At 35.3% G+C, this 13,465-nt stretch overlaps 1 protein-coding gene across 1 annotated transcript in view; it reads right to left on the minus strand.

Moving 5' to 3' along the window:
* The window catches only part of LOC115222188 (coiled-coil domain-containing protein 39-like), a 1,476,917-nt gene that overhangs the window by 1,092,523 nt on the left and 370,929 nt on the right, over positions 1-13,465 (minus strand). The window contains exon 7 of the mRNA XM_029792337.2: positions 7,259-7,450. Coding sequence (XP_029648197.1) covers positions 7,259-7,450 — 192 coding nt within the window. The remainder of the gene's footprint in view (positions 1-7,258; positions 7,451-13,465) is intronic.

Here is a 13,465-nt window from a genome sequence, read left to right on the forward strand (position 1 = left end):
TTGTTTTACTGTTGTGATAGAAGTATGATACTGTGTGGTATCAAATCTTCATACCTAGCAACCCTTACTATGTGAAAGCTAATTTAACACCTTCTCTCTCTCACTTTCACTCTCTGTATATATATATATATATATATGTATATGTCATCATCATCATCATTATTTAACATCTCTTTTCCATGCTGGCGTGGGTTGGACGGTTTAACTGAAAATAGGTAAACTAGGGAACTGTACTAGGTTTTAATCTGATTTAGTTTCTACAGCTTGATGCCCTGTCTAACACCAACCACACCAAGAGTGTAGTGGGTGCTTTGTATGTTACATTGGCACAGGTGCCAGTGACGAAACACCCGCATCGGCCATAACTGTATTTTCACTTGGCTGGACAGACCTTCTCAAGCATGGTGTATTGCCAAAGGTCTGTTATTTGTCATTTCCTCTGTGGAGGGGGTGGCGAAGTTTGAAGGCTGCTTTCTACATGTCACTGACACAGGTACCGGGTATATGACACCAGCATAACTATGATTTCCCTTGGCTTGACAGGTCTTCTCAATTACAGCATATTGCCCAACATTTAAAGGGTGCCTTTTACATGCCACCAGCATGACTGTGGTTTCACTTGGCTTGCCGGATTTTCTCAAGCACGGCATATTGCCATAGGTCTCAGTCACATGTCATTGCCTCCATGAGGCCCAATATTCAAAGATCATGCTTCCTCACCTCGTCACATGTCTTCCTAGGTCTCTCTCTCTCTATATATATAAGTGAGTGTGTGCACACACATACATATGTGTGTATGCATATGTATGTACTCATACTTTCCATTTCTCTTCTCTATTGCTATTAATAATTCAGTCCCTAGTGACTCACATTCATGGCACTAGAAGCCATGTAAATATAACCTTTTACTTCAATTTCACTCTATACACACATGCACTTATATATATATATATATATATATATATATATATGCATCCACTTTTATTAAACAGAACAACTCCAGATGGTACAAATGAGTTCTCCCTCTTTGATTGTCTCACATTTTAGAGATGTCGGGCAGAAGAATAAAGAAACACAAAAAGATGACAAAAGTCCTTATGTGATGACATCTCAAATGTCTACGTATTTGTGTGGTTTTAGTCTGGTTAAGTTGATATTTTCCAGTTCCATAACATATGCTTTTCAATGTTTACATTTCCTGAATAGCTCTGATCTTCTTTGTTAGTTAGAAGTCTTGATTTTGTAGGTTTTGGAGGCTTTTCCTTTTCTTTCATGTGAACAAATTATATGATTTTCTTCTATTTTTGCAGAGTTCAGATCTTCAATGATTGTACTTTTAATGCTCTTCTTTGAAACTTACCATTTAGTTGCCAGATGTACTCAAATAATCTTGTTGTATTCCTTTGTTCTAAACGTCCAAAACAGAATGTAAGATTATATAATCTTTCCATAAATTCTCTTCTGTCATAACTATGTAACAATTACATGCTACTTTAGTTAGTTTGTCTAAACATTTCCAACACACTACTTAGATTTGCACTTTTTCTGTGAATAAACAATTTCACTGGCTTCAAAAATTTTCATTTAAAACTTTGAATTTTTACGTGTTCAAACATTTTAACTACTTTTTTTTTAATATCTTACTCATTGTTGTTTTTATTTGAAATATGTAACTATTAATTTTCTTGTGTTCATTTGTTTCTGAACATTATCCATGTTTTTGCTGATCTTCATTTAATACCATAATGATCCACATTGCTTAGCGAAAATTAAATTAACTTCATATCATCATTTTTCAGCTCTGAGCTTAGGGACAAAAATCAATAGATTAAGAAAGCATCCCTGTAGAAGCAAGTTCACAAATAACAGATTCATAATTAAAATTAACTTGATGTGCTTCAAAATTCCATGCTATAAATTATTTCAGGGGAGATAATTTTTCTAAATGCAAATTTGATTATATAAACAGTGCTAAACGAAAACCAGAATGCCATTACTTCATTTGGTCTAAAAGACATTCCAGAAATACCAGAGATATATAAAAAAAAATCCTGAATGCCAAATTAACTTGTACTCGATTAAACATCTTACCTACAAGACTTAATTACATAAAAAGATTTCATTTTAATTTCATTTATATCCATTATTCTGTGTAAACAGACAGAATATAAAATATTTTCACAGAAACATTTTTTATCAAGTGATTACTTAAGTGTTCTCATAATGTAAGTCTTCATTGTTCTCATAATTAGTTTAAAAATATTTTGGTGGGGAAAATTTGATTATCTGTTCAGTAATTTCTTGTTTACTATAATTCTTTCTGCTTTTAAATAACAGTGTTTTTTTCATTTTTTTTTTTTGGCTAAAAGATATTCCACCATTGCCCTATCCGGGGGTTTTTCTTTCATTTTTCCCCTCCTCACAATAAAATACTGTCATTAGTTAAACACAAACACTTCACATTTCTTTGAGGAATAAGATCAGGCATGACCATTTCACGAAATGCATTCCATAGATGTTTTATCGTTTTCCATTTACTTGTTTCAGTCATTAGACTATGGCCATGCTGGGGCTCAACCTTCAAGAAATTTAACAAGACAATCACTTTCAGGACCAATATTTAAAAACTGTCTTTCTTCAGTCTTTCTGGCTGAACCACAAATGCTGCAGGTACATAAACTAACCCTGGTTATCAAGTGGTAGTGGTGGAGGGATACACTTGTATATGACAGACTTTCATAAAGATTCTAGCTACAAACTTCACTTGCAAGGTATTGGTCAGCTTAAAGCCAAGGTAAAAGACATTTGTCTGAGGTGCCACACATTGGGACTGAACTCAAAATCACACAATTACAAAGCAAACTTCTTAACCACACAACCACACTTAAGCTTGAAATGATTATGGATTTAGTGTGTTGCAGTAAAATAGACAAAATTTTCACTAACACAGTAAACCAGTGTTTAGAACACAATTTGGCTATAATGGCAGGCTTCATTTTAAATAAGAAACACTTTAAAAACAAACAGGATTTATATCAAGACATCAGAGATTGTCTCAGGTGTTTTGGTATTAAAACAGCAAGGAGGCGTTTTTATTTCATTACACAATTACATTAAGAAGGAGAATCTTAGCAATTAGATGTGTCTAGAATAAAATGCTTTGCACCAAAAAAATTCTGAAACTGATTCACATTCAGAACTAATGAGAAGAAAGTTCATTAACTAACTAATCTGTTAAGCTATTACATTTTTACATGGAATAGAAATGCTAAGATATAACTTCCATAAAGAACAGCAGCAGAGAATTAATTTATATAGGAACATTTTTCACCAACCAGTAATTAAAACAAGTAACAGATGATAACTTGTCAGGACCCTGCCCCCCTCCACTTCTTTCTCAACTGAAACATTTTTGTTATACTTTCCAATACACTATGTTTCAATAAGATTCATCTCTGATATATGAATGTGTGTGTGTGTGTGTATTGAGGGCACCAAAAACTAACGTTGCATTTCATTTAATGAGTTCAAATCAGCATGAAACATGTCACAGATGTATTTCTTGATTCAAAATCGCTAACATGGCCAATGACAGTACCACCTGACTGGCACTTGTGCCAGTGAAATGTTAAAAGCACATCTAAGCGTGATCATTGCCAGGGCCATGGATTGGCTCCTGTGCTGGTGGCACATAAGAAGCACCATTCAGGTGTGATCATTGCCAGTGTTGCTTTACTGGCACATGTGCTGGTGGCACATGAAAAACAACATTCAAGGGTAGTCGTTGCCAGTGCCACCAGACTGGCTCTCATGCAGGTAGCACTTAAAAACACCTTTTGAGTGGGGTCATTGCCAGAACTGCTGAACTGGCCCTCATGCTGGTGGCATGTAAAAGCAGCCACTACACTCTCTGAGTGGTTGGCGTTAGGAAGAGCATCCAGCTGTAGGAACTTTGCCAGATCAGACTGAGCCTGGGGCATCTTTCTGGCTCATCAGTTGTCAGTCAAATCGTCCAACCCATGTCAGCATGGAAAGCAGATGTTAAACGACAACAATGATGATGATGATGATGATGATGATAATATAACTGCCATATTATTACAATGCAATAGCGGTTTCCCATTTTCAAGCAAGTTTTCTGATTCCTCAGGCAAAAAGAAAAAAAGAGTAAAAGAGCACAGTTTTGGCCTCATTCTGCTTTCAAATGTTTTTCCACTGAAAATCTGATAGTGCCATACCTCTAAGTTACAGGGACATAAACAAACTAACACCAGTTGTCAAGCAGTGATGGCAGAGATGACAAACACAAAGACACCTGACAGGCTTCCACACAGTTTTCATCAACCAAATCCATTCACAGGACATTGATTGGCCAAGGGCTACAGTAGAAGGCTCTTGCCCAAAGTGCCATTCCCAAAGCTATGTGGTTACAAAAAGCAGCTTCCAGACCACACAACAACCATTGCAGAGGATCTTCAGAAAATATTTGCAGACATACAATACCAATAGCTTCTTCACATGAAGAGTGTTATTCACAAAGAACTGTATAATGGCTACAAAATTTTGGAATGGATGATTTTAGCAAAAATGCAGACAGTGATTTGTAAGGATTCAAGACAACTATAAAGATTTTTTTTCATTTGTAAGGATCCTTTGAATAATGAATTCTTTGGAGGTGTGTGTGTTTGTGTTTTATATGTTTGTAAAAGAAAATTTGTTGAAATATCTGCAGTTAGCTTCTGGAATATTTTAATGTTAAACCAAAGACTTGATAGAAAGCAGAATGAACTGAAAGGCATCAAAAACAAAAAAATTTAACATTTTACCAACTTCCACATTTTAAAGGAATCAAATAAGAGTGGATGTTATGGTATGAGCATAATAATAATAATAATAATAATAATAATAATAATAATAATAATAATAGTAATAATAATGATAATAATAATAATAATAATAATATTCCATCATATCCAGCAAAATACGATGTGTATTTTCATATGATAATAAGTAGTAATATTAATAAATTACCGATATGCTTGCTCTCTCACTCTCTCCCACTCTCTTTCTCTCTCTCTCTCTCTACATACACACATATATATACACTCATACATAAGCACACACACACACACATACATACACATGCATGCACATGCATGCGCGCACACATACTCTGTAACTGTATGCTTACATTAGTATCTGGACATGCACTTTACCAACCACCCGTATTACATGCACTCACTCACATACACACTTACAGAGGAACACACACACACACACACACAAACACACACACACACGCACACAAACACACACACACACACACACACACCACACACACACACTCACACACACACACACACTCACACACACAGGTCTGGCATGCTTATCTTTAAATCCAGTAACCCCTAAAAGCAATGTCATGAAATCCTCTTCTGCTTCAGAGCTGGTCGCATTATCATTATCTGATGATTCTGGAAATTTCCTTGAGCTGACATACGGAATCAATTAAACCCTCTTCTTAACTCATGCTGGCATTAGCGACAAAATTTAAATGAAATTGATTCTTCAAATATATTATTCATTCCTTTCAGACTTTTGCTTGTCCCTGTTGAATCAAATGCAGCCCTATTTTACTTCAATGTGTTTAAGGATCTCAATAAGAATAATAAAAGTGATTTCATTTACTTGCTTCAAGAGCATCAAATGAAGGAGGAATTTCAAAGAAGAGTAATTTAAAATGACAAGGTTTACATAGAAATTGAATAAAGAAAAATCTTCAGAAATTGAATAAAGAAAAATCTTCAACAAAATGAAAATTATATGAAATACACAACTGAATAAAGATTTCACCATTCTGACACACAAGGAGCTCAAACTAGGGTCAAAGAACTCGAAAATTTAAGGGTTACTTTGACTATTAAAGGAAGTGCCTTTTTTGCAATAGTAATTCTTTGATGTACAGATGTACAGGGAGAACAGAATTTTTAATTCTGACCTGTTTAACACATTTAGAGAAGACCAACAATTTCCTTTTCACTTGCATCATCCATTCTAAATGGAACGAAAGAATAAAAAACAAAACAAAGATATGGGTTTGACTAAAATTGAGTGTCTGTCCTTCAATTCATTTAGCCTCACAGACTACACACCTTTGTTGCCATATTCCCCAGATATGGCAAAAGAAGAGCAACAACGAAGTCTTTGTGATAGACGAAACTGAGAGCTGGTTCAGTCCTACACATGATAACAACTGTTTGCCACAACTCTGCAAGTCTTTAATGCTCAGATACTGAATGTGTATAAACAGAAATTGAATTCTTTGAATTGAATGTATTCCATACATTTGGACAAACAAACACAAATGAAAACAATACCTCCGCCTTTGCTACGGTGGAGGTAATAATGCAGTACCCTGATGCAGTACTGGGTAGTAACTCTCATGGCATTCAATCTTAACTGAATGGAAGTGATATCATGTACATGTTTTGCCTTGGAACAAAAAGATGGGGTTTGAATAATTCACCTCTGGATATGTGGGTGTTTCATTCATCATCCTTAGGGACCTTCTCAGCTGGATGGGCTACTCGACCTGTAGAAAATTCTAACTGGGTCCCACCTGCAAGATCATGGGCTGTTTATCTTGATATGAGATCACCATGTCACACACATATGGTTGTGATACATGTGTCTGGTGTACCCTTATCGGATGGGTAGTCGTGATGGGTAATTGGGCTTCATATATTTGTAACCCACTGTAACTTTGATGTTATGCACTGTTCCCTAACACAATAATGATGATGATGATGATGATGATGGTGGTGGTTACAAAGTTTGGTCCTGGCAGTTTTAAGGGCAAAGTGATCCTCAATTCAATTAATTTCAATATTTGATTGACTTTATCAACCTTAAAAGGATGAAAGGATAAGTTAATCTCCATGGGATTTGAACTCAGAATGAAAGGGACACAGCTAAAGACCATAAAACATTTTTATCAATGCTCTGCTGATTCAGGCCTGAATAATTTCTGATTTAAATAGATAGCAAGATTGAGGGAAGGGTTTAGTTGATGACATCATCTTCTGTACATGACCAGCATTTTATTGTTTCAATTCTGAAAGGATGAACAGCAAAGTTGGCCTCAGCACAATTTTCAACTCAGAATGAGCTCAGAGTTGTATCTAAATCCTGAAATTATGTGCAATGTTGTAATCCCCAAAATACATAAGAAAGAGATGAATGCCCCTAATTCCCTTACCTCACTAGCAAACTGGATCCTTTGCTCTTCTTTCTCTTGATAATCTTGTCGAAATTTACTGGCAGTTTTATTTGTCATTTGGATTTTCACATCAAGTTCTTTGTTATTCTCAACCTCATTGTCATAAAACCTTTTCTTCTCAGCAATTTCATGTTCCTTTTGTAAAATTCGGAGCTTCAGCAAATGTATTTGCTGCAATGGAAAAAAACCAAACAAAATGTAGAGAATAAAATACAGATATTTAAAAAAAAAGAAATGAAAAATGAAAAAATAGCAAACAAAATCAAGTAGACAACTGCCTAAACAAGGAATATCAACGCCAATAGTTTTGGCATACTTAAAAAAAACGAAAATAAGTTTTATACTTTTGCAAAAATGAAAAAAAGCAAAAATCATAAATATGTAAATAATAACTTTCTTTCAATTGAAATACATAGAAGAGGCATCTATAATTAAAAGAAAGTCGGACAACAGCATCAAAAACATATGACAACCATCTTCAAAGGAAAATGTTTTATTGGTTTTCATTTTACCTCTTTATTCTGGGGGTAGGGATAATAAAATATGGTTTTATTTAAAGAAATAGTGCCTGTAGAATATGTTGTAAAACTGTTAACTAAATGATTTTAGGAGACAAAAAGGCAACTGCTAGACAATGTGGTGTTGGTATTAAAATGATTTCTGATACAAGTTAAAAAAAGCATTGAATGTTTCATGTAGAATCATGGCAGTTGATTGTGTCTTGTGCACCATATATCTTAATCAATTGCAATATTTAATTTAACAATCACAAAATATTTGAATCTGGTTCAAATGAACATGTTAAAAACTCTGTTGACTTGTGGACAATTTTAATTTTTAATATCAAGAACCTTAACAAAATACTGACGAGCATGCTGTCATGACACTTCAACAAAAGCTTTCATATTTTTATCTGAAAGTTCAAAAGTTATGAACATTAAACAATGGTCTTTGGCATATTACTATCAGGAATGATGCACAATGCTTATGATAGAACATATTGAACATAATGCTATTTCAACTGGTAATTCAACTGTTATGAACACAACCCAATGCACCTGTGATTCAAAACAAACCAGCAGCCCTTTCCTTCATAGTTCTAAAACCAACTGACTGGATTACTATGTGATACACCACACCCCTACTGTTAACACCAATGTTTTAAGGAACAGTGCTTATTCAGAACTGGCCAACTCACCTCTCTCTCCATCAATTCTAATCTATTTATTACACATTTCTGCTGCTTCTCATTGTGTTTACTAAAGTTAATCAACTAAATGCTGAAGATATTGGACAATTAGCCAAGAGTTTGGTCATTTGTAACATCTATAAGCAAGACTAGCTGAATATTAGTATAATTTGATGGTATAATTTGCTGTTACAACCCAACAGTGAATTATTGTTCATGAATTATGTGTCAGCTTGTACATGAAATTTTCTGAAAAGTACCAATATTTCATTGAGGGGTCTTGGTTAAAAGAAATATCTAAAAGGTACTTCATTAAGTTGCTTTCTATTTTGAGTTCTAATTCTGCAAGGATCAATCTTGATTTTATTCATTCCAAGGACTTATTAGTGCAAATTATATGTTGTTCCTTCACATTAAAGCAAAAGAAGCTTGTTGTGTGTGTGTGTGTGTGTTGTGTGTGTGTGTGTGTGTATGTGTGCTTATTTTTGTGTTTGTGACAACTGGTATTGGCTTGTTCATGTTTCCATAACTTAGCAGTTTCACAATAGTGAGTGATAAAGTGCCGGGCTGAAAAAAATGAACACTGGGAGAATTTTTTTGACTAAACCCTTCAAGGCAAATCCCCAGCATGGCCACTGTCAAATGCCTGAAACAAATGAAAGATAATCTTGCTCACAGCATTTTCTGATTGGAACTCCACTCTTCAAAATGATTTAGCTCATATCTCTCAGTTTCTAAATTCTTACAATATAAACATTATAATTAGAAATCATCATTATTACAATTTCAGAGGAATAGACTTCAGAATCAGTAGAGCATTAAATACAACATATTGTCATATTTAATTCAAATCATAATTATTCCGCACAGCTTCAGTTTCTCGTCCAACAGTTCAAGTATTACAAATACAACACAATAACATTGATGCAATATAAACTTACACTGTTTCATCTAATAAAAATCTTGATAAAAAATTTAATTCTATTCAACAAGTCTGCATCAAGTGTATGGAATATATCTCATGTTGATTTTGAGGCATTTATTAAACACCATTTGCAGCTTATTTCTCTTTAAATGTCATCATTTGTTTTCTATAGCAAATGTACCCTTAGTGTATATTATATGACAAAAATATGTGTGTGTATATAAGATTAAGTATATATACAAAGGGACTATTCTGTTAATTTTGTTTTCTCATTTAAGTCACCAGTAAATATTCTTGGAACTTTCTTTATTGGGAAACTGTTAAGAAGGACATAGGCAAATCATCATCTGGTGCCGATTAATGATAGCCAAGCCAAAAATGCAACAAAATGCATGCACCCAGTCACACACATGGCTGGTAAGTCCTTCACCAAACATAAAGTCAGTGAAGATCGATTCCTTTTCCCAAGAGCCAACTGTCAGTGTAATTATTTTGCCATCGTCATTATGGCCATCATACCATTACCATTGTAACTGTTGAAACTACTACCATCATCATCATCACTCCCATTGTCATTATTCTCCTCCTCCTCTCCCTCCTCTTCATCATTATTGTCACCACCCTGTCCATCACCACTACCACCACCCTAAAGACTACAAGTAATATTACTTCCCGCCACTTCCAATCCAAGCACACACACACACACTGCCACCAACACTTTAGATGTTTCTTTCCATAAGCTTGTGATTAACAGACAGAACAGTCACTTTATTTATAGTCACACATCACTTATAATCACATGATATACAGATTTTATATGCGGAAACACACGGCAAATACACACACATTACAATACATGGTTTAGTGAGTTTAGCCAACACCACAACAACGAACATCATCGCTCTTGGACCGATGAGAATTGAACGTCGTTTTGTTGATGAATTTGGCAGCAAATGTCTAAAGAATAAACAAAAACAAAAAAGAAACTGGTTTATTTTTTTGTTTTTGTTTTTGGAATAAATGAGATTCAAAAACTGGTGACTCTGGAACAAATCTGATGATGTGACACAGATGAACGAGAGAAACATTTCAGTCAATTACTGTAACACAATTATGTTGGATTCAATTAGATTCTGTTCATCCGCTCAACCATGAAAAAGAAATTAACACCAATTGTTGCTGTTGTTGCTATGTTTAGCCCTAGGTTAGCCCTATATAGGCATGGACTTGGTCAAACACAGTGCAGCTATTTCATCAGACATATTTATCTAGGATTGCCTTATCCAATGTAGTTCTTGATGTATTCAGACTACATCCTGTAATCACATCCTTTTTTAAGACAATAAAAGAAGTAATTGGAGCAAAATTTACCCAATGATGGGGGGGGGGCGGTTAAGATATAAACATAAATACTCAACAGACATGGGTGTGTGTTTAAAGAGTTTGCTTCCCAATCACTGGGTTTCAGGTTCTATCCCACTGCATGGGTGAATGTCTTCTGCTATAGCCTCAGGCCAACCAAAGCCTTCTGACAGGATTTGGCAGACAGAAACTAAAAGAAGCCCAACACATGTATACATGTTTGTGTGCATATGTGTGTGTGTGTACATGTAAATGTATGTGTGTGTGCGTGTGTGTTGAGATCACAGGATAGTTGTAAATGAGCATCACTGTCTAAAACCAGTTCCCATTTCCAGTCTTCTGTGAAAAGCTATTTGTCCACAGGCAAATGTTACGTTGCTTTGAAAGAGGTGAGAGTTGGTGACGGGGAGGCCATTTAGCTGCTGTAAAGAATTCCTCTCAGTGAATTCTGTCTCAGCCATTGCAAGCAAGGAAATATGGATCCTAAAACAATGAGGATGACAACTTCACTCTGCATCATAAAAACAATAACATGCAACATATTTGGTTGTGTCTGGGGAGGGTCATTCTCTTTTGGTGCCTTATGATTTAACACACACACTGGTAAAATTTCCACTCATTTACTTTAGTTTTCTAAAATTTTCATTATGTCTTACGAACTCACATAAAGAATCTTGCAAACCAAATACAAAATGCAAAGTATTTATAATCAACAATCAATAATACCCAATATTAATGGTTTTTGACCTGAGCAATGGTACATAATGGGGTGGAGAGGAAGGCGGCAAATGTCGGGGGGGGGGGCTGTTGAGGTGTATCATGATATTTCTATGAAATAAAATACTTAAAATAGTTACAAAATTTTTAAATAGGTTTTCCAGAAAAATCTTTCTTGGGATGAGAATATAACAATGTGTTAGAAATGAATGGAAACATGGCTGATGATGCTGCAAGGTCCAACATAATTTCATTATGTAAGTCCTCACCTTCGTTAGTAATCATTATTATAATTTTTGTGAAATCTGTCCGTCTGTGACATAACTTCCAGTTTTGTCTGCTATTTCCCCAACTCTCTCGCACCCTCTGCATGTCTATGCACACAGCAGATCTCTTTCAACACTATCATTAAAGACACGGAAGCAAAAATATGAATCTCTGTTCTCTCTGAGCCTCTCTCCCTCTCCTTCCCCTCCCCTCTCTCTTTCCCGCTTCTGTAAGTATAACAACACATGAATACACATACACACAGGAATATAACAACACATGAATACACATACACACAGGAATACGACAGCTGTATGGTCGGTCGTCTGCCAATGTATGTATGCATGTTGAAAAACACATTTCTCAATAGAATCATTTAAAATAGTTAATTTATTAAGATAAAACAACCGAAAACAGAAAATTTCGTATTTTCAAAGATGAGCTTTTATAATTAAATCTTTTTAATGATTGTGTCGAGAAATTTGGGTTTATCAGTGTGTGTATGTGTGTGTGTGTGTATGAGAAAGAGAGAGAGAGAGTGTGTGTGTGTATTCATACATACTGTGAGGCAGAGAATACTGCTGTCCTATTCACAAGAGTGTGTCTGTATGTATATACTCTTTACTCTTTTACTTGTTTCAGTCATTTGACTGTGGCCATGCTGGAGCACCACCTTTAGTCGAGCAAATCGACCCCGGGACTTATTCTTTGTAAGTCCAGTACTTATTCTATCGGTCCCTTTTTGCCGAACCGCTAAGTGACAGGGACGTAAACACACCAGCATCGTTTGTCAAGCAATGCTAGGGGGACAAACACAGACACACATATACATATATATATACGACAGGCTTCTTTCAGGTTCCGTCCACCAAATCCACTCACAAGGCATTAATCGGCCCGGGGCTATAGCAGAAGACACTTGCCCAAGATGCCACGCAGTGGGACTGAACCCGGAACCATGTGGTTGGTTAGCAAGCTACTTACCACACAGCCACTCCTGCGCCTATGTATATATGCATCATTATATAGGGGGAGAAAGAGAAAGAGAGAGAGAAGAGAGGCAGAATGAATGGAGATTTATACATTTTTTCAGTGTTGTAGAAAGCTGCTTTGTTTAAAAGATCTTTCTCTCTCTCCCTATCTATCTATCTATCTATCTATCTATCTATCTATCTATCTTTTTGTCTGTCTGTTTATCTATCAGTCTATCTGTCTATATATCTATCTCTCTATCCATCTATTTATTTATCTATCTGTCTATCTATCTATCTGTCTGTCTGTCTGTCACTCAAGCCCTCCTCTCACACACAAGTGACCTAGACAACTCCAAAACGTTGTTGACCTCACTTTTTTCCATTCAATCATTTCAGAAATATACTCAAATGATTATTTTCTTTTAGCCATTATTATATTCCTTGACTGTTTCAGGAACCAAATTTAGTCTTTAAAGATGGCAATGGTCTCTTGCAAAGTAGAGGTTAAAAACTTATATGCATTTTGATTTATTAAATTTTTCTTTTATTTCATTATTGTTTTTACTTTCTTTTAATTTCTTTCTTACCTATATATAAGTGCAAGTATGGCTGTGCGGTAAGAAGCATGCATCCTAATGACATGATTCCTGGTTCATTCTCATTGCATGGCACCTTAGGTAAGTGTCTTTTGTTATAGTTTTGAGGTGACTAAAGCCTTGTGAGTAGGTTTGGTAGATGGAAACTGAAGAAGC

The sequence above is a fragment of the Octopus sinensis genome, linkage group LG19 (assembly GCF_006345805.1).
Source record: "Octopus sinensis linkage group LG19, ASM634580v1, whole genome shotgun sequence".
Taxonomy (NCBI): Eukaryota; Metazoa; Mollusca; class Cephalopoda; order Octopoda; family Octopodidae; genus Octopus; species Octopus sinensis.